Genomic DNA, 22,551 nt, shown 5'->3' on the forward strand with positions numbered 1-22,551 from the left:
GTAGGAATGGAATCTCTTGATCTCAACACATGAGTAGGTGGTTCTCTTTCAGAAAATGAATGGTGGAAGCATAGGCACGTTCTGATGGCTCTCTCTTATGAGAATAAGGGTGTGGAGACGTATATATAGCCTCCACACAAAATCCAACCGTTACACACTTTTGACCCATCTCGGCGGCACCGATTAGAAAACTCGGTGGCACCAATCTGTACAAACATATGAACGTTGGGAATATTGGTGGGACCAACGGGAACTACTCGGTGGGACCGATGTGCTAGGGCTTAGGGCAAAGCTCATCTCGGTGGGACCGAAGTGAAGGAATAAGGCAACATAGAATCAGTCAAGCCATCTCGTGAGACCGATTGCAACATCTGGGTGGGACCAAAATAATTGCAACAAGCAACGGAGAGTTGGCAAGGCCATCTCGGTGAGATCGGGATCCATATCAGTAGGACCAAATTGTTAGGGTTTTGGCAATGGCTATGTCAAGATAAACTCGGTGGCTCCGGATGGGAAATGTCGGTGGGGCCGAGTTGGGAATTAGGTTTTGGATATATTTGGATGGAGAGAGTGGTTGAGGATTTTGGAGCAATATCACTAAGCACTTGAGAAAATAGATCATTAAGTAGCACATCATCCCCTTTTAATAGTACTGTCTTTCCTATGGACTCAATGTGATCTTGGATCACTTAAACAAAGATGTAGAGTCTTGAGCTTTTGCCAATCCTTGTCCTTATCATTTTGAGGGGTCCACATCTCTATTTTATACCATGACAATCACTGAACTTCCTGAAATATTTATCTTGAATGAATATTAGTTCAGTGAGATATGTTTTGTTATGAATTACCAAAACCACCCGGGGATTAGTTGCACTTTCAATGACGTAAGTCGGGGGCCAATCAAATCCCGCATGAACGAAATATTCAGTGGGGATGAACTGAGCACTTGTGCAATAGTATTTTTTTTATCGGGAGCAATGGTGTACATGGCTGGATATATATTGTTCTCGAAGACTGGCATTTCCTAGCAAGATGTCTTCCCATAATCGAATTTCCGACTCATCCTTTATCGCGAAAGATCCAAAGTTTTTTTTTAGAAAAGGAGGATGACCCCTGGCCTCTGCATCTGGGAGATGCATACGACCATTTTATTGATTATTATCGAGGACCTTCCAAAGTATTACAACAATGTGACTGAATCCAGCATCTTGGCAACATATGCCACTACTCCTATCCAAAATGATGAAGGGGTGCTAGTTGGGCCACTACCCAAACCACTCACCTAAGCCTAACATCAAAAGCCGGAAGCCGAAACTCATTTGGAAGCCCCAGCCGAGCCACATACTGGGTCTGGCGCACAATCCGGTCAGACGCACTCGTGTGTCGTCGCCGCCATCTTCCACAGGTCCGCCTTCAGATCATATTGAGGCTTCTACCTTGTCTGGCCACTCTGCCATCAACGTCACCATGACGCCGGACAGCAACCTCCTCCTGCGCGAGTCCATCTCCGTGCATCGGACGCCGAGCCTCCACAGCGCCATGCCGCCGATATCCGCCGCCATCAATGTATGAGATGAAGCACCGCTCCACCATCCCCCCAGCCAGCACTTACTCCAAAACGATGCCCCCAGGAGGGAAAGCGATAAAACGCCATCATCGTCCGATCCGGAAGACCCAGATCTAGGGTTTCCCCCGAAGCATCCCGATCCTGATGACGCAGACTGCAACGACAATGCCTCGACAAGGGAACGACATCTAAGACGTCGCCATCGTCCGCCATGACCGTAGTCAGCGTGATTTTCATCGGCAGTTGCTCCACCAGACGTGCGCCGCCGACGTCGCTGGTCCCTTCAACCGAAGCAAACTCCAAAACAATGCCCTAAAGAGGGACTACGACGCAAAAGCGCCGCCATCGTTCGATCCCAAGGAGATCTAGGGTTTCCCCCGGAGTTGCCCGCGCTATCAAGGACCAGACAAGGGTAGAATCCCGCGGATCTGCCCAGCTGCCGACGAGTCGCACCCACCACCATGCCGACGACAGACCAGCGATCAAGGCCCATGCATGGGCATAGATCCAGCCGCGCCGCCACGAACCGATCCGGTCACGCCACCGCCGTCCCTGGCGGCCGCGACGCACCAGATCGTGAGACCTCCTGCCATGGAGAAGCGAGGTCGCCGATGCGCCGCCACCACCCGTCGTGGCGTCCGGCCCGCCCGCCACACTCCAGCCTGGGGGCGCTGTCCCGCGCCAGCCCCACCCGAGCGAGAGGGCCCGAGTTTCCGCCGCCGTCGGCGACGGCAAGGCTTTGCCTGGCCGCGCCCTTGGGCGGCGGCGAGGGAGGAGGAGGAGGAGTGGGGGAGGTCCGGCCGATGGGATCTGGGGCCTCCCGGTCGCCCACGCGGGGGGCGGCTCGGGAGGGGGAGGGGGAGCGAAAGATCCAAAGTAAAAGAGATATTTCTTTGCCGCCATTAGGCTACCCCAAAAGTGTGAGTCATCGGGTTTCCAATATGTCTGAGCTACCGCCTTTGTCCTGGATACTTGTTGCGCAACATGGTTTACCAAACACCATCTTCAGTAAGAAGTTTGAACAACCACTTACTGAGTAGGGCCTCATTCTTGACCTGCAGGTCAGAATTCCAAGGCTAACTTGGTCTTTCGGTCTATAAGCCACACTTCATTTGTCCAGTCTGTATCTGTCCGTGAACCAGCGGGGACCAGTTCACGAACAGTGATGCTGGAGCCGACTAGCCAGCCAAGTCCCGTAAAACTTCCACCTCTTTCTTTCAAGCTCAAAATAACCGCATATCAAATCACAAATGGTTGAAAATGTTCAAATGCTAGAGTAGTTCTAATTAATATATTGCAATCCAACAAAGTTTTTGAATTAAAGTAGTTCAAACTTGAATTCAACTAGCACATATGTTCTAGTTGTTCCCTTTAACCGCCCATAGGTGCTCAATCAAATCTTTCTTGAGTTGCTCGATGCCGAATTTGATGATGCATCTAAACAAACTGATTAAACATGGCCGGATTCTTATCTGGAAGTTGGATAGGATCACCATGTTCTCAAATTCAACAACTGCGGGAACATCTTCACCCTCATACTTGATGATCATGTTGTGCATAATCATACAACATGTTATCACGTCCCACAAGGTCTTCGGATCCCATTGTTTAGAAGGTCCACGAACACTTGTCGGGCGTGATGACTACCGTAGGGGCGGATGGTATCTGTGCAGTGAACGGACGAGAGGTGTGGACCGACGGCGGAGGACACACGGTGTGGAGGCCGAGTGTAGTGGTGGAGGCGGTGGAGTTTCGGGAAGGGCTTGGCGCGCAGACGGTGTGGTGGAGCGGCAGCGTCGGCGAGATAGAAAGCGGATGCAGAGAAATTGAGAAGGATAGACATGCGGGGTCCGGACGGGGTTTTGGGTGAGTAGAGAGTGGTGGAGTCCTACAAGGCTGATGTCCGGACTCTCATAAAGTTCTCTTGGTTTGCTTTCAGTTTGCGGGAAATGAATGTCCAGACTGATCCGCGGATCGATACAGTATGCTGCGGGATGAAAAACTGCGTCCCGACAGCTCGATCCGGAGCTTACGAGCTGTTTCAGGGTCCGTTTTGAATATGCTTAGGCCTCGCTTGGAATGTAGTTTTTCTGCCACCCCTGTAATCTTTTACACCTGTATTATACCACCCTCCAACCAAATACATTCCGAAGGGTGGTATTTTCTATCCGGTTGTAATATGTGCTTGGCTCTCCAGGTTTCAATCCACTTGTAAAATATGCGTGAGTACACGCATATTCAACAGCACAGACTACACAAGCAATTTCCAATACAACTGCACTTCGACACAAATTGGACAAGTATAGAATGAGCTAAAATTTTCATTTATATTACAATAGCACAACATCAGTAAAAAAAATCATATTTTTGCAATCTTCCATTTGAAAATAGTTCCGATAACTCATAGTGCTCAAAGTCAGCAATTTAAATTACAATTCTATAGAGGCATACTTGTCTTGTCTCGTTGGCATGGTACATAACCAAAGTTAGGACTCGGCAATTGTTGAATCGGTGTGCGTCTAGACATAAAATATTTCTGAAAGATTATGACTGCTTCATGGACTTGGGTAACCATAGAATCATGCGAAAAGGCGACCTGAGAAAAAAACATTAGCTATATAATGATCACTTTGTGCTCTAAGAATGATACAAACCACGGATGTTGAGAACAACCATGCATGTCAAAAAGATTAGCACAAAATCCTGAATTACCAAGGGGAGCCAGATGGTGCAAGGTAGCCATAGCATGTCACTCAAGTTTAAAGAAACTGCATTATTTTTCAAGAAACACCGATGAAGAAACAACATGGCAGCAATATAAACAAAATCTTGAATAAGAAAAATGTTCTAGGCAGCAACAAGTCTACACATGTCTAGAATATTATGTTGCAAAGGGGGATTGGAACATCAGCACCAACAATATAACTCTGAAGCTGAGACCATTTGTAGAACCCCAATAAACAGGGCAAGCAATCATGCAATAAACAGGGCAAGCAAAAATGAAGATTGGGATACATTCTATTGATTAACCTAGCAAAAATAAAAGGAGCACGGACAATACCTTTGATCAGAGCACCAGATTGATTGAAGGAATAGCACCAGATGAAAGCCGAGCTGCAAAGGAATACTCGCTCAACTAAGCCTTACAAACTTATCTTCAGTGGGGAGAAGAAATGCAGAAAACCAAGATAATGGTACTTACAAGGAGGAGGCTGAGGACTAATCTTGTCGACTTCCTTCTTTAGCCACATACCCCGCAATCTTGAGTTGTAACCCAGGAAAATCTCACGATTTGCTGCATCCTTGAAAACATCAGAGGCAAAGATTTTGACCTCGTCGGGAACATCATCCATGTCATTCAAGACCTGTAAGCATTCTGTAATTGAGGGTTGTTTTCCTTGCTGTGACACTTTTTCCTTCTTGGAAGCTTGATCTTTCTTGAAATTCACATAAGCCATCATGGAATCTTCAAGCCGCTGTACAGATGTGGCACCTTTTTGTTTCTTAGTTTTTTTCCCTTTTGCACTTGATTCACTTATTTGTGGTTGATCGCCATCAACATCTTCACTGGCTAATTCTTCCTCGTCATTGACAGTGTTCTCTCTTTCATCCACATCATCTAATGTAGGAGTATCATTGATGTCAATTATTGAAGAAGTCCTTACGTTGTCATCTCTTCCATGTCTTGTATTTTTCTTGCTAGTGCTTGCAACCATCTTATCCTTCGCTCCAAAGTTGCTACCTGTTTTTGTGCCAATCGGAGGCTTCCTTGATGTGAGGCAGTGTCTTCCTTGCGCAATGTGTCCTTCATAGAGCACACCCAATGCCTCGTACAATGGAAAGCTCTTTCCTTCATACATTTTGAGCTTTGGGTCCTCCTACATAATGAATAGAAAGGTGTGAGCAGATCATGCATAGGCATGAAAAGTTCATGCACATATAAGGAAATCAAAAGTTAGAAGGAATAAAAACTTACTGCAATGATCTCTTCCCATTTTTCAGGCGTGGTGTTGATCACACATGCAATATCATTCCATGATATTCCAGATCGGTTGACTATCAACTTGATATTTTTGTAGTGCTTTTTCAACTGGGCTTCCTTATCTTGAACCTGATCCTTGGTAAACCTTGCCTCTGGATATAAATTGTTCAGTTCCTTGAAAACTTGATTCCATCCTTCGGTAGTCCACCCATTTTTGCCACGGTAATGAGATAGATTGTACTCTGTAAGTACCTCCACGAGGCCTTTCTCATACCTTGCTGTCCACTTAGCCCTATTTTGCGTCATATTGAACCTATGACAATGTAACTTTAGCAATAAATCAATACAAGAATCTGATCACATTAAGCAACATAAGAATATGAAAATCCAACATCACATTAAGAAATATAAGAATCTGAAAATGCAAAATCACATCAAGTAATATGAAATGAAACATTAACATAACTCAAATGTTGCTAATATATAGGATCGATCCTAATAACATAACTCAAATGTCATCCTTACATAACTCAAATGAAACATTAACATAACTCAAATGTCATCTTTATATCTCAAATTCCACATCATTACAATAAATTACTTTGACAGAATAAAAACTTAAATTATTAGCTAGTAGATCTCCGTGAAGATCTTTCACTTCGAATTCTTTGATAGTCCGCCCACATCCTGTTGGCAATTTCATCTCTCATAGAATTACCAAGGTCCCTTTGATTGCTTGAGGATGTAGGAACATGTCGAGGTCTGTCATCTCCATCAGGAAGAGTGACAAATAGAAGAGGGTCAATTTGCATTTGTTGCGTATCTAGCCATTGTTCATCACCTCTGTGACTCCAGATTATATTATGAAATACAGTTGCCGCCATAGGAATTTTGACTTGAGTGTCAATTGGGTAATGTGTGCCAACTTTTAAAATAGGAAATCGCATTTTCCATACACCAATTGTACGCTCTATATGGTTCCGTAGACGGGCATGCCTTAGATTGAATAGTTCTTTGGGGTTCTTTGGACGAGGGCCACCTCTACCGAAATCTTTTAGATGGTAACGAACTCCACGGTATGGAGCTAGAAACTGTGGTGTGTTTGCATAGCCTCCGTCAACCAAATAATACTTGCCCGGAGGTACATGGAAGCCCGATTGAATAGCAGATTTCAATACTCCGGCATCTGAGGCAGACCCCTCCCAACCAGCTGACACATAAACAAAGTTGAGATCGAAGTCGCAGGCGACCATCACATTTTGGGAGAGGGTCCCCTTTCTATTCCTGTATGGAGCAGCCTCGTTGGATGTAATGGTCATGGGAACATGAGTCCCATCTATTGCCCCTAGGCAGTTCTGCATTAAACAAGCTATGGTTACTATATGTGTCATACTAAGGGAGGATATAAATTCCTAAAGTACATAGCAAGGGATGGCGTGTACCTCAAAGAAAGGCCAAAACTGGGGATTTGTTGATATTTTCCAATGAGTATCTAGCGAACTATGCTTGATAAGGTCAAATGCCAATGATCTCATAGCGTTGAAGCATCCATTGATATGCCTATGCACCGTTTCAGGACTGTGCTGAAACCTATCAGTCAACGTACGATAACTCGCATTCCTGGATAGCATGTACATAAACATCCCTAGTTGCTCTTCAACACTGACTCCTTTTGAATTTTTTAGAAGATTTTTGGATCTAAGATGGTCACATAGAAGTTGGAAGATATGGGATTCCATCCTAAGAATATCAAGGCACCGTTGAGGGTGGCCATCCAATATTTCTCGGATATACTTAGCTCCCGTAAGAATGGATGTGTTCACTGGAATCTTTTCCCTCCTAGAAGATATACAATATATTGTTGGGAAGACAAGAAACATCATCTCCTCCTCCTCCTCCTCCTCCTCCTCCTCAGAATCAGTACATGACTCATATCCATCATCATGGTTACTCGTATCCATTATCTAGCGAGAAGAGATTACAAAATAAATACCGCAACTCCTTCAAAGTAAACACAGTAGTATATATAATCTATGTTATGACATTGGAATAAAAGGAGCACTAGCACATCAAGATAACGAGATTAGTGTAACATGAAAAGATATTACCATACTTTTATTGATTGATGTAACTGTTGAGTATAGATGTATATAGACAAGCACATGCGCAAAACAATGAAGAATAAATCAGTGACACACACACAAGCTGGACTGAATGCTTTTGAGTTTATTAAGTACCTTCAGTTCTGAGCTTTAAATGTCAACAGAGCTTCACAGAATCTTGAATCCTCCAAATCACTCTTAACAGTTCTGCATTGCACAAAGGCAGCAATGAGCCAATGATATCAGTAGCAATAATAGGTGCTGCAGTTATATAACTTATCAAACAGGCCCAACTTAGTTAGCATTCTATTTGCACAACTGGACAAAGAAAACAGATGAACTATTCATAAACCCATGGAAGTTTATTGGACCCTGTTCATAAACAAATCATTGGACCATTGTTCATCTATTTGTTTATCAGTATTTCTAGGTTTACATCAATCTGAACTTCGACAGCAGCTAACGAACTGAATTCTTGTGAAACTTTGGCAGCAGCTGTTAACTGGCAGGAGGGTTCGGGCTAATCATGACCAAGCAGGACGGCCACGTCACCAAGGAGTACTCCGCCGCAGATTGAACGGGGAAGGGGCGGGGAGGGATGGCAGAGGAGGAGGAGGAGGAGGAGGAGGAGGGAGGATACCTTGGTGGAGCAGAGGAGGATGAGCGATTCGCCGTCACGGTCAGGTCACGGCTGCCGGCCAACGTTGCCGTCGCGGCCAGGAGCGAGTCGCCGTCATTGTCGCGGCCAGGAGCGAGTCGCCGTCACCATCGCGGCCAGGAACGAGTCGCCGTCGTCGGCGCGCCTAACCCCCGTCGTGGCCACCGTCTTCTGCGCCTCACCATGTCGCCGTCGCGAACGCCGTTGCTTGACCACCTCGTGGACACCAGCGCCGGCGCCTCCCGGCGGCGCAACTCGATCTTGGCCTCGAGCGAGAGGCGAGGTGGGGAAAAACGACGGCCTCTGGTCTGTATCGGATACCGGCCTGATACGGGTGTAAACGAGAAAACCAGTGTAAAACTTACAGCCCAAAAACTTACAGCCCAAAAACGACATGCTGTTGACTAGTAAACGTGGCAGTACAGTCAAGAATCCAAATGGCACAAGTTTCTCAGTGACTAGACTACTCATGCAAAGCAATCTCCAACTTTCCATCAAACAGATGGGCGACACGCACTGTTTCAGTTGCCTTTTCTCTAATAAATTTATAACAATAATAACAATAAAAAAAGGCACGGTTTCACGCCTGGTCGATCCATACGTACTACGTACGTACTTCCCTCGACTGACTTGCCCTTAGCAACTCCGGGCGCTTGGTTTAAGTTTTAACTCGCCGTGGGGTGTAAAAAAAGCATCAAAAGATGATGAGATCAATTGCTAAGCACTACTATCAACTTCATTGCCAAGTTAACCCAAACCAGAAACCAGCAAGCCATACTAGTCCCTACGATATGAACTGGACGCCAGTATACGTACTAAAGTACGGTTTTTACAAGTACAAGGTACGTACAGCAAATGCCTAGCGTAGCATAAGAGTATACATATCTTCTATATCTAAATAGTTAACTCTCACTAACTATTTCTCTCAACATGCAAGCATGTCACATCATCACACAACATTCATGAGAAAAGGCCCACCCCACTATCATAAGTCTCTCAACATGCAAACATGTCTTTTCATCATTAAACACGCATGGAAAAAAAGACAACATGCAAACATATATAAGAATTTTCTCATATCCTATTTATATTTAATAAACATTTTACGACTATATAATAATCAAACATAATAAATTATGTACTTTCAATTTTAGTTTTTTTATATAATTACTTTAAAATATTCATGTTTCATACAACAAATCACATTTAAATATGTTGCAAAATATTCTCGCAATAAACGTGCGGCCTATCATCTACTCTCTCCGTCCCAAAATATAAAAACGTTTTTTACACTAATGTAGTGTAAAAGACGTTGTTATATTTTTGAGACGGCGGGAGTAGTATTTACCATTTCCAGTCCCAAAAGGGACTAATAGTACAAATTAGGCCACGGACCTTTTGATTGTTTAACTAGCCATGCACGACTAAACTAACCTAGAATGGCACTTTACGACCAGTAGCACCATCTTGTAGCTAACCAGACACGGATTATTCCTGTCGTAACTTCACCGCATTTTACCCTTTAAAGTACGTATGTGCATAGAGTACGCACCAGGTCCATGCGCCATTGCCCATGTCTGTTCCCGTGACGTGCGCGAGAGCGAGACGCGACAGTGCCCGAAAATCATGCAGCAGCCACCCCATGCCGATGAGATGCGATGCGAGCCAGGACTCGGACCAAGCAGCAAGCGCGGTGCGACATGATGTGTGCAACCCCGGACCGACGGACCGACCCGCTCGTACGTGCATGCGTCACGGGCCAGGCCAGAACCAGACCGAACCTTCCTTTCAGCGCAATGTCAGCGGCGGGCGGGCGCGTGCTGACCTCCCACCTTGACACCGACCGCGCCGAGCCCGTCCGTCCGCCCAGGAGAAAAATAATGGGCGCCCCATCCATCCATCCATATCGCGCCTCCCAAGTTCCGATGCGACGCGCCACAAGGGAAAGGAAAGGATGGATATCTATGGATAGAAATTTATATGTGCGCGACTAGACTAGCCAGTAGTACGTACGATCGAGTAGTAGTAAGCTGGTTCGATCTTACTATACGGCGACGATGATGCGGCGATGATTGGTGGCGTCACTGGAGGGGGAGCTTCTAGGGTCGTCGCATGCGGTGAAAGTTGCGGCCGGTTTCTTGCGACCCGGAGCATCGATCGACGGACACGAGCGAGCCTTTTTTATCCGTGGCAAGGCGAGCCGGAAGTTTCTTGGAACCCGACGTACGGGCTGCACTTGAGTTTTGATTGACACGTTCACCTCTGCTTAGCACTTGGGTTGGACATGGTCACCTTGCTCTCGCGGCTTTGCATGCGCAAGTGTGTCAAGATCAAGCACACGCCTCCCCGAATTCCGATGCAAAAGAAAAACGGGACGGCACGCGCCTAACTAAACGTGACCACTATGCTATGCTAGTTAACAATCTTGGCAGCGCCTTAATCCATTGCCCATGTGCTTCAACAGACCAGGCCGATGGACATAGGGTAGTACTCTATAAGATGGAGTAATCAAATGCGTGGCGTGGTGATTGGCTTGCTACATGGAGGAGGAGAATCTAATCTAATCATCCGTCCGGTCCGGTTGCTCGCTTGCATCCACACGCCTGCTAGCTAACCTAGCTGGGTGCATCTTTCTTTCTTCGCTTCGCTCCATGTCCATGATCGGTTTAACGGCCGGGTCCGTGCATGACACTGCCTGCTGCCCATGCAAAGCATGTGCGCCCCATGATCGATCGACCTGGTCCATCGCGCACACGTACACACGGCACCGGCACCGCCCGGCCCAGCTTCAGTTCGTCGCCGTCATCCAGCGCGTCACACCAAGAACCTGCGCGGTACATCATGCGCTTCTCGTTGCCGGCCCCCTGCCTAGCTTTTTAGCTCCATCGGACGAAGCAACAACCATATGAATTGATCAAACACATAGTACATACGTACAGTATTTATTCTCAGCAGTGCGTGTGTGTGTGTGTGTGTGTGTGTGTGTGTGTGTGTGTGTGTGTGTGTGTGATATACAGTCTCTCTCACTACAGGTTCTTTTAGTCGACTGGTGATTGGCTACTTAGACTAGAGGCGGACTTGGGCGCGAGAACTAGGACGACTTTACAAAATCAATCTCCAAGGGGGATTCGGATTTGACAGAGCCATGTCCAGGTCACATCGATCGCACTAACTCAAGCTCGCACAGTAGCCGGACTGCATGGTTGGTACTTGGTAGGCAGAACCCAACAGTGGCAAATTGGGACGGAATCCAAATCTAGCTCATCATCTATGACATAGCAGTGGAGTGGCGGATAAGATAATGTACATGTAATAATCCATCTCATGGACACAGAAAATTAACAGGGGCAAGGCGGCGCCAGCCAGCCAGCCAGCAGCTACGGCGATCGACGACTAGGCATGAACATCTTGCGCATGGATGCGCTGACATTAGTGGCTTGGTTTTGTTTCTCATGTCAGGCTGGGGCACAGGCCGGCGCCCGGCGGCTTGACGTTGACGTGGTCGGCGGCGGCCGCCCACATCTCCGCCTGCGCGTTAGGGAAGTAGCACGCGGAGAGCTCCTGCAGGGACGATTGCGCCCTGCTGTCTTGCGCTTGCAGCAGCGACGCCCCGAACCCGCCGAACAGGTCCGCCTGGGAGAAGTCGCCGCCCCCGACCAGCTCGGGCAAGAACATGTCCTCGAAGGCCATGTTGATGGCCCAGCTGTTGGCGGCGGCCGGCGTCGGCATGGCCGGGAATTCGGCGAGCGGCGCCGCCGCGTTGACGTTGTAGTGAGCGAGTGGCGCGGCCTGGTGGGACGGGGAGTACATGGCGCCGAAGCTGGCCGCGTCGCCGCTCGCCGTGGTGACGGCGGACGAGGCGGACGCGGGCGACGGCTGCATGTACGATGCGCATTGGCTCTGCGGGGCGGGCGGTGGCGTGGCGATCGTCGCGCCGCGGGCATGTCCCCGGGCGGCGGTGCCGTGGTGGCGGTGGTACTGCTGCTGCTGGTGCATGGCCATGGCCTTCTTCTTGAGCTTGGTGTTCCAGTAGTTCTTGACGTCGTTGTCCGTCCTGCCGGGAAGCTTGGACGCGATGATAGACCACCTGCAGGTCGGGCACACACACCAGAGAGACACGATCAGTCAATTACGTGACAATACTGCAGGAGTGGCAGCTACAAACAAATCTGACGGGACGCTTTGGAATCCGCATGCGATTCAGTGCACATGCGCTCAGCTAAATCGGTTTACCTGCTTCCGATGGAGTTGTAGAGGGAGCAGATGACCATGTCCTCCTGCTCGGTGTAGCCGCCGTGCTTGATGTCCGGCCGGAGGTAGTTGAGCCACCTCAGCCGGCAGCTCTTGCCGCACCGGTTAAGCCCTGCGCGCGCACGAGTCAAAGCTTAGCAACCATGGGAAATTAGGAAGCTCCTCGAACCACAAAAGGACGACGCCGGCCGGCCGGCAGCGATCGATCCCTATCTAGTCCTTCCCCGGCACCGCCGCACCGGCAGGCCAGGCTAGCGCCGGCCGGGGCGGCGATTGCTGCAGCACGCGCCGCGGCTACACGTACGCACGTACCTGCTTTCTGCGGGAGCGCGATCCAGTTGCCGACGGCGCCGTGGCTCCGGACGTAGCTCCGCAGCAGCTCGTCCTCCTCCGGCGCCCACGGGCCCCTCTTCACGCTCGCCTTGTCGCAGCACGGCGCGCGCCCCATGCCTGCTGGTCCCTCTCGCTCCACCACCACCACGCCGCCGAATTCCCCGCCTAAATCCGCCCAATAAAACACAGGCCGGCGCGCGCGCGAGCAGGAAGGAGGCCTCTCGTCGCTGCCGCGGCACGGAGGCAGGGCGTATGGATTGATCGAACCTTCCTGCAGCGGGCGGCGAGCTGGGTCGGTGTGGGTGGTGCTGTGCGTTGTGGACTCGCGGTGTTGCAGCAGCGCAGCAGATGGAAGGCAGACAAGGCTAGTAGGCTTGCAGGGAGGGGGCGCGCCGCCTTTTATACCGGGCGTCTGAGCAATCAGGGGGCTTGGGTGGGTGGAGGTGGGGCCGCGTACGTACCTACGTGGTACGACCATTATCCCGACGACGCCGTCTCTGTCTCTCTCCCCTCGACCGTAGCATTGTCCCGCTCCGTGGCCGTATTTTTCCAAATAAATTTTGGTTTCGCGCGCGTATTATCGGGCTGCTGCTGTTGACTGCCATCTAATTTCGGGGGTCGCTTCTCTTCTACTTCTGGGCGTCAGTGGGCATCGGTCATATATAATTCCTCCCTCTGTACTTGTGCGCGAGACGATCGACCGGCCACTTGTTGCTCGGTCACGCGGAGGAGATGTGCTTAGAAAAATCCATCTGGGAAGCTGCGGTGCGGCCCGTCTGCGTTTCGTGCCAAATGTGCTCCACATTTCGGGGTTTCCCTTCAGTGGATCGATCAGATGGAAGACGCGTGGGTAGTAGCGGCCGCCTGAGCTTCTTCTCCGCGTTTCTTGGCGGACGTCATGGCTTCGCCCCCGATCGATCCCGCGTGTGGTGGCACTGAAACTCTGATGAAATGTCGCACCCGGTCACGGATCCGATCCAGTTTCAGACTCAGACTGACGCAGGGCTGAAACCGATCGAACGGGGAGCAGGTGAGCGAGCCATGGCGCACCCCGAACTGCACCAATATTCTCGCCGCGGCAGTATAGCCAAGCTGATCAATCTCTGAAATCTACTAGGAGTAGAATCCAATTGTGTCTTGTGATGACGAGTGCGTCAGCTTCAGAGCCCAGACGAACGCGGTGATGCCGCTTCTCCCCGATCCACGAAAACCGCAGTGCTTTGCTTCGTCTGTCAAACTCGCGCCCATGCATGCGGATAAGCACCGTACTAAACAAAGAGCATAGCTAGGGCATGGCCGTACGAATACTTTGGCGATGCTTTCGGCAGAGGAAGGGAGCATCCGAGTTTCTACACCCTGAGCAGCGCAGGTGGTCAAGCGCTCTGACTCACGAGCTTGGGCGAGACCGGAGGAGAGCACCCGGTTTGCATGCAGTTACACCGAATCCGTTTGACATCACGAACTGGCATGGCATGGGTGGCACATTGACCATTGCCTCTTTCTTATTCTAGTTGGGGAGAGGGAAAGAAGACGGCAATCATGGTGTACACAGTGGTGCCAACGCGAGGTCCAGGCTGCCGTATTATTCTAAGATCACATCCCCAGCAAGAAAAAGGTGGCAACGCAAGAAGGGAAGAGGCTGCGGTTCTAGTAGCTTTGACTAATGTTTCTGTTCCGACATGTTTCAAAGAGTTGGACTCTGAGGACCTGGCAAAAATGGTTTTTAAATGAAGCGCGTCGCAACATTAACAGATCACATGCTAGTTTGTTGGGGTCGTGCCGCCATGCCATTTCTTTTAGCAGAGATTATGATGTGTGTGTTTGAATTTTTCGTTGGTTCGCTGTACTTATGAACTTTGCGCGCTTGCTGATTATACAGTACAACTTGGTTCGCTGTCATGTGGATTCAGAAGCATTACAGGTCGTCGTTGTGGAGATATAGTAACATGCTCTCATGAGATTTCATGGCGCAGCACGGTGCCACAATCACAGGTTTTTTACGGGTCAGAACGACTTTGTGGGGCACTAGATCCAGTAATCATCTCTGTATACCATACCAAAAGATGTGTCCCATGCATGTTGAAAACCTTGCGGATTCACATTTCTAGGCTGGACTTACGGTGACAAAGAAACATTTCAGGGCAGCGTGGGAGTAGAAAAACTTACACCAGGGTAAGTATACCCCAAAATCCAGCATCTTTTTCAGTCCAAACACCAAAGTAAATGAAAGGGATAGTGTTTGTGTAATACTAGATATATTAACTGAAGCTTTGTCTGACAAGTATTTGGGTCTACCAACCATTGTTAGTATTGACCGTAGTGACTGTTTTCAGCATCTTGTTGACAGAGTATGCCAGAGATTGAAGAGATGGAAAGGAAAAATTTATCAGTTCAAGGTAAAGAGATTCTCCTAAGAGCAGTGGTGCAGGCAATTCCATCTTCTACTATGTCCGTGTTTAAGTTACCGAAAGGGATATTAAACCCATTAAGAAGCGCTAGAATGGTGGCCAACCAGCTACCCATGTGGCGCATGCTGGTTGGTCACGGTGAGAAAGTACTTTTTTTATAGTTTTTTTAAATGGTAGGGAGACTTTTATTGAGAGAAGTTTTTTTAGGCTTTTTCTTTTTTTTCTTTTAAGATGGTTGTGATGTCCACGTGAAGCGAGAATATTTTTTAAACCCATTAAGAGGCGCTAGAATGGTGGCCAACCAGCTATGCCATGTGACGCATGTTGGTTGGTTACGGTGAGAAAGTTTTTTTAGGGTTGTTTTAAATGATAGGGAGATTTTTATTGAGAGAAGTTTTTCTAGGTTTTTTCTTTTTCCTTTTAAGATGGTTGTGATGTGCACGTGACGCGAGAATATTTTTTTATTTTTTTGACAAGGTGGTAAGGTGCGTATAGCTTCCTCTCAAGCGACCCGCAATGGCGGGCCCCAACCACTAGTGTAAATCAATTACTGATGAATTGTCGAGTTTCTGGTAGGGTGGTGGAGAAGAGAAAAGGAAAATGCACTAGTTTGCATGGTGGAAAATTTGTGTCCCGAAGAAGAAGCGAGGTATGGGGTTTTGAGACCTGCACAACTTTAACCTTGCTATGTCAGCAAAGCAGTGTTGGTGACTTCTCCAGAATCCCGACTCTTTGTGTGCACGTGTTCTGAGTGTGGAATATTATCCAGATGATGATATCCTAAAAGCTGGCCCAAAGAAATGTTTCTCGTTTACGTGGCAAAGTACAGTTGCTGGGATACAAACTTTCAAGAGGGGCTGTATTTGGCGAGTAGGCATTGATTCATAGATTAATATTTGGGAGGATCCATGGATTCCATCTAGTGCAACAAGGAAGCTTATTACCCCTAGAGGTGGAATTATGTTATCAAAAGTGCAAAACATAACTGACCCCCACACGGGACAGTGGGACGAGGCACTAATTCAAAGTGTGTTCTCACCAGTGGATGTGCGCAGAATACTTCAAATCCCCCTCCATGTTCAAGCTTTGAAAGATTTTGTGGCATGGCACTACACTAGATCCGAAACTTTCTTAGTACGTTTGGCATACCATGTGGAGTTCAACCACCAGTTCAGACGCCATTATGCAAATTTGAATAGTTCAGGGAGTGCTCAACTGAATGCGATTTGGAAGGAGCTATGGAAACTTCGCCTTCCAGGGAAGATTAAGAATTTTGGTTGGAAAGTGCTAAAGGGGGTATTACCATGTTATGGTGTACTTGCAGGCAGATTGATACGTCTCCAACGTATCTACTTTTCCAAACACTTTTGCCCTTGTTTTGGACTCTAACTTGCATGATTTGAATGGAACTAACCCGGACAAACGCTGTTTTCAGCAGAATTGCCATGGTGTTATTTTTGTGCAGAAATAAAAATTCTCGGAATAACCTGAAACTTCACGGAGAATATTTTTGGAATATATAAAAAATACTGGCGAAAGAATCAAGGCCAGGGGGCCCACACCCTGTCCACGAGGGTGGGGGGATGCCTACCCCTCTGGGCGCGCCCCCTGCCTCGTGGGCCCCATGGTGCTCCACCGACCTCAACTCCAACTCTATATATTCACGTTCGGGGAGAAAAAATTCAAAGAGAAGGATTCCTCACGTTTTATGATACGGAGCCACCGCCAAGCCCTAATCTCTCTCGGGAGGTGAGGGAGTCCTGGATTAGGGGGTCTCCGGACAGCCGGACTATATCCTTTGGCAGGACTGTTGGACTATGAAGATACAAGATTGAAGACTTCGTCCCGTGACCGGATGGGACTCTACTTGGCGTGGAAGGCAAGCTAGGCAATACGGATATGTATATCTCCTCCTTTGTAACCGACCTTGTGTAACCCTAGCCCCCTCCGGTGTCTATATAAACCGGAGGGTTTTAGTCCGTAGGACAACAGACAATCATACCATAGGCTAGCTTCTAGGGTTTAGCCTCTCCGATCTCATGGTAGATCAACTCTTGTACTACTCATATTATCAAGAATAATCAAGCAGGACGTAGGGTTTTACCTCCATCAAGAGGGCCCGAACCTGGGTAAAACATCGTGTCCCCTGCCTCATGTTACCATCCACCTTAGACGCACAGTTCGGGACCCCCTATCCGAGATCCGCCGGTTTTGACACCGACATTGGTGCTTTCATTGAGAGTTCCTCTATGTCGTCATCATTAGGCTTGATGGCTCCTCCAATCATCAATAGCGATGCAGTCCAGGGTGAGACTTTTCTCCCCGGACAGATCTTTGTATTCGGCGGCTTCGCACTGCGGGCCAACTCGCTTGGCCATCTGGAGAAGATCGAGAGTTACGCCCCTGGCCACCAGGTCAGGTTTGGAAACTTAAACTACACAGCCGATATCCGCGGAGACTCGATCTTCGACCGATTCGAGCCCCTGCCTAGTGCGCCACACGGTCACGATGAGCATGATTTAGCTCTACCATCGGACAGTGTTCAGGAGATCGCACCGGCAACCGCTCCGACCCTCAATTCGGAACCAGCTGCGCCATCCATGGACGAGTGGATAGACCTCGCCACGGAGGCCGTATTTTCAGCGGCGATTGAGCCGAGTATCGACCTTACCCTTCACGGGAGCCGTGACGCCGAACTGCCGGATCCTTCCCTGGCCATGGACTCCGAACTGCCTGCGCCCGTGCCTATTGAATCCAACTGGGCACCGATCATGGAGTTTACCTCCGCGGATATCTTTCAGCACTCGCCCTTCGGCGACATACTGAACTCATTAAGGTCTCTCTCCTTGTCAGGAGAGTCCTAGCCGAACTATGTCCGGCAGGATTGGGATGCGGATGACGAAGAAATTCGCCGCCCACCCACCACCCACTCAGTAGCCACTGTCGACGATTTGACCGACATGCTCGACTTCGACTCCGAAGACATCGACGGTATGGACGACGATGCAGGAGACGAAAAGGAACCACTGCCCACAGGGCACTGGATGCCCACTTCATCATATGACGTATACATGGTGGACACACCCAAAGAAAACGACGACGAGGAACGGAAGGACGCAGCGAAGGGTTGTTCCCTCGAGAAGCAGTCAAAGCGGCGGCGTAAGCGCCGCTCCAAATCCCGCCTCGGCAGAAACAACGATCATATAGATCCAGCGTTAGAGCAGGGTGAACCATCGCCCGACCATGGCAACACGGAGAATCAAACCGAACAACCCGACTCCGTCGAAGATAACATTCCGGACGACATCACACCGGACAGGCACCCGGAGCAACAGAATGCCCATCAAAGGCTTGTTGCCACTGCGAGGAGTCTGAAAAAGCAGAAGCAAAGGCTCAGGGCTGCACAAGACACACTCAGAATCAGATGGAGTGAAGTACTCAACACTGCAGTGAAGTATGGCGGTAATCGCCACACCAAGAGCTACCCGAAGCAAAAGTTGCTACATGAACTTGATGAGGAGGCCTTAGATCCCCCGCAATTAAAAAACAAAACGGCCATCCGGTCGGATAGACGACCTCGTGACCAACATAGAGCGGCAAACGACGCCACACATAAGCCAGTACGCGATCCACGCGAGGGCTAGCATCAAAAGGACGGCGCAACCAGATCCATATACGGGCCACGCAAGTGCGCTCCAGCATGCAATGCAACACAACAAACATCCGAACACCACGGTACACCCAAATACAGGGGTGCCGCACACCCCCTATGTTTCACCGATGAGGTGCTGGACCATGAATTTCTAGAGGGATTCAAACCTGTAAACATAGAGGCGTACGATGGAACGACAGACCCTGGGGTCTGGATTGAGGACTACATCCTCCATATCCACATGGCTCGAGGAGACGATCTCCACGCCATCAAGTACTTACCCCTCAAGCTGAAAGGGCCAGCTCGGCACTGGCTTAAAAACCTCCCCGAAAACTCCATTGGAAGCTGGGAAGAGCTCGAGGACGCCTTTTGGGCAAATTTTCAAGGGACCTATGTCCGACCACCGGATGCAGACGATTTAAGTCATATAACTCAACAGCCCGGAGAGTCAGCCCGAAAGCTTTGGAACAGGTTCCTCACTAAAAAGAACCAAATAGTCGACTGTCCGGACGCCAAAGCCTTAGCAGCTTTCAAGCACAGCGTTCGAGACGAATGGCTTGCCAGACATCTCGGCCAAGAAAAGCCGAGAACAATGGCAGCATTAACAAGCCTCATGACCCGCTTTTGCGCGGGCGAGGACAGCTGGTTAGCCCGATGGAGCACCAGCGACCCAAGTACATCCGAAGTCAGGGACGGAAACGGGAAATCACGACGCAGAAAAAACAAGCGCCGGAATAAAGAAGACAGCCCGAAGAGCACAACTGTAAACACCGGATTTAGAAGCTCGCGGCCAGGTCAACAAAAGCTGCCCTCCAAAGGCAACGAAGACGAACTGTCCCGCCTAAACAAGATTCTGGATAACATATGTCAGATCCACAACACCCCCGATAAGCCTGCAAATCATACCCATAGAGAATGTTGGGTTTTCAAGCAGTCCGGCAAGATCAACACCGAACATAAGGGGCAGGATACACCAAGCGAAGACGAGGACGAGCCTCGCAAGCAAAGCACTGGGGAACAGAAGAAATTCCCACCAGAAGTCAAAACAGTCAACGTGTTACACGTGATAAAGGGGAGAAACAAAGCGGCACTCCTAGAGACACATGCCCCAGGGCCTATCACCGCGGAGTTCTGCCACTGGTCGTCCCAACCGATCACCTTTGACCATCGGGATTACTCGGCAAGTATCCGGCGTGCAGGATGGGCTGCCTTGGTATTAGACCCAATAATTGACGGATACCACTTCACACGAGTCCTGATGGACGGCGGCAGCAGTTTAAACCTGATATATCAGGACACAGTCCGCAACATGGGGACAGACCCAACAAAAATTAGCCATAGCAATACTACCTTTAAAGGAGTCACGCCAGGCCCAGAAGCCCATTGCACGGGCTCCCTGCTACTAGAGGTTATATTCGGCTTTCCCGATAACTTCCGCAGCGAAAAGTTAACCTTTCACATCGCTCCGTTCCAAAGTGGCTATCAAGCACTACTCGGACGCGAAACTTTCGCTCGCTTTAACGCAATACCGCATTACGCTTCTCTCATGCTTAAGATGCCCGGTCCACGTGGCATCATTACAGTAAATGGAAATATTGAGCGCTCCTTGCACGCGGAAGACCGTGCGGCTGCCTTGGCAGCCGCACACTAAACGGCCTCACCAACTAAAGAATCTTACAGGTCGTTAAGACCACAGACGCGGTTAGACGAGTCCGGCGCAGCTATATGTAATTGATACAGATGACCATCGTGCTACACCCGTCCAGGATACGACACAACGGAGACACAGGCGCAGACGTGCAGCAGGGACCCGTTCCAAGGATTCTTTTTAGATTAAGACCCTACGTAAACCTTTTTTACTGTCTCTTGTTGATACACATCCCCCGGATTCTCAGTACAATTGAGAAGGATGCTGACGTATTGGCATGTGGCCACGTCAGAATATTGCACGTACCTGGACACCAGGGGCTTATTACAAAGGGCACTGCTTAAGCCCGGTTTCCACCATAAAGACCGAATACCTTAGGGAGTGTTCGACATCGCGAGTTTGGCCTTATATGCATCAGCTCTAAATCATGTCTTTGGTCAAATGTTGGGTTTGCCCGGCTCCTGTGTTTTGCTGCCTTACATTCCGCTCTATCGGCTAAGGCGGCTCCAGGAGAACTACTGCGATTGTGCCCTAGTTCATCCGGACGAGCACCTTAGTAGAGAAAGCCGAAAACTGACTGTCATGATATAGCGTGAGACTGGTCAACCACTCGATGACCTAGCGGAATCTTCGGGATTCCTCCGCTTTAACGAAGGGCCGTTTCCCGGACAGGCATGTACGCACCCCGAATTCGGATGAGTGCGGAGCCACTAGGGGCTATATAGTAGCCCCACTGTCAAACTCCTCTGGCTAAGTGAAAGTGTTAAAGCATTATAGTCTGGTTGCCTAGTTCGCTGCGCTATCACCTCCTTAATGGACCAAGACGTTGGATCAAGTGTGAACATGCGTCTTCTGCGAACACCCCTGCATTATATGCGCGGGGGCTGAAGCCGACGACTGCAATCTTTCAGGTTATATACATATATACATAAACGGCCACATCAGGAGGCATCATAGCACTTTTGGGCAAAAGTATAAATACGGCCTTGATAAATTCAATAAAACATTGTTTTTACAATGGGAATACATGTCATTCAAACATAATATTCTTCGAGCACTGAGCCTCTATCAAACGAGCGCCTTCAAGAACTTCTTCAAAGTAGTGCTCGGCAGCCACTCGGCCTATTGTCGAACCCTGCGCCGCAACAGTGGTGGCATCCATCTCCGCCCAATATGTTTTGACACGGGCAAGGGCCATCCGCGAGCCTTCTATGCACGCCGACCTCTTTATAGCATCGATGCGTGGCACAACGCCAAGGAATTGTTGCACTAAGCTAAAGTAGCTATTCGGCCTTGACCCTCCTGGCCACAAATGATCCACAGCGGACCTCATGGCCAGTCCGGACAATCTATGGAGCTCGGCCCAACCGGTCAATCGCTCATTCAGCAACAACGGACGGACTGGAGCGTGAAACTGTGACCAAAATAGCTTCTCCACTTCAGGACCCTTCTGATCCTTGAAGTACTCGGTCGCATCCGCAGCACTCGCAGCCAAATCCATGTACTCATCCGCAGAACTCCATAGTCGGTCCCGAGGAGCATATTTCGGATCTCCGAACTTAGTCCGTAACAAGAAGGGCTTCCCAGAAACGATATCCGCAGCTTGATTCAGCTCCTCCTTCGTCGCTCTAATTTTGGAGCGGGCCTCCTTGGCAGCCACCCGAGCCTTCTCCAGGTCCGTCGCCTTCACCCGGTTTTCTTCTTCAAGAAGCCGGTAATGGTCAGCAGCATATTTTAACTCCACGACCATCTTGGCAATTTTTTCTTTGCTCCCGCAATATGCGGCCTGTTCGGCCCTTAACTCTTCAGCCGCCTTTAAAGCGACCGCATTACTACTCCTTGCTTGCTCCTTGGCTCGGGCAAGCTCCGCCCTAAGGGTCTCCACAGTGGCAGCTCCATCTGCAGTCACAACATATTAAAGATACTGGCATCATGCTGCTCTTACTTTGT

At 49.1% G+C, this 22,551-nt stretch overlaps 1 protein-coding gene across 1 annotated transcript; it reads right to left on the reverse strand.

Moving 5' to 3' along the window:
- Positions 1-11,555: 11,555 nt before the first annotated feature.
- On the reverse strand, positions 11,556-13,497 carry LOC125548540 (transcription factor MYB30-like). Its single transcript, XM_048712117.1, has 3 exons — positions 12,873-13,497; positions 12,543-12,672; positions 11,556-12,396 (listed from the first exon to the last, which is right to left on the reverse strand). The coding sequence occupies exons 1-3, from the start codon at positions 13,369-13,371 to the stop codon at positions 11,760-11,762; spliced, it is 1,266 nt and encodes a 421-aa protein (XP_048568074.1). The 5' UTR covers positions 13,372-13,497; the 3' UTR covers positions 11,556-11,759.
- Positions 13,498-22,551: the final 9,054 nt, after the last annotated feature.

Source organism: Triticum urartu, chromosome 3, assembly GCF_003073215.2.
Source record: "Triticum urartu cultivar G1812 chromosome 3, Tu2.1, whole genome shotgun sequence".
Taxonomy (NCBI): Eukaryota; Viridiplantae; Streptophyta; class Magnoliopsida; order Poales; family Poaceae; genus Triticum; species Triticum urartu.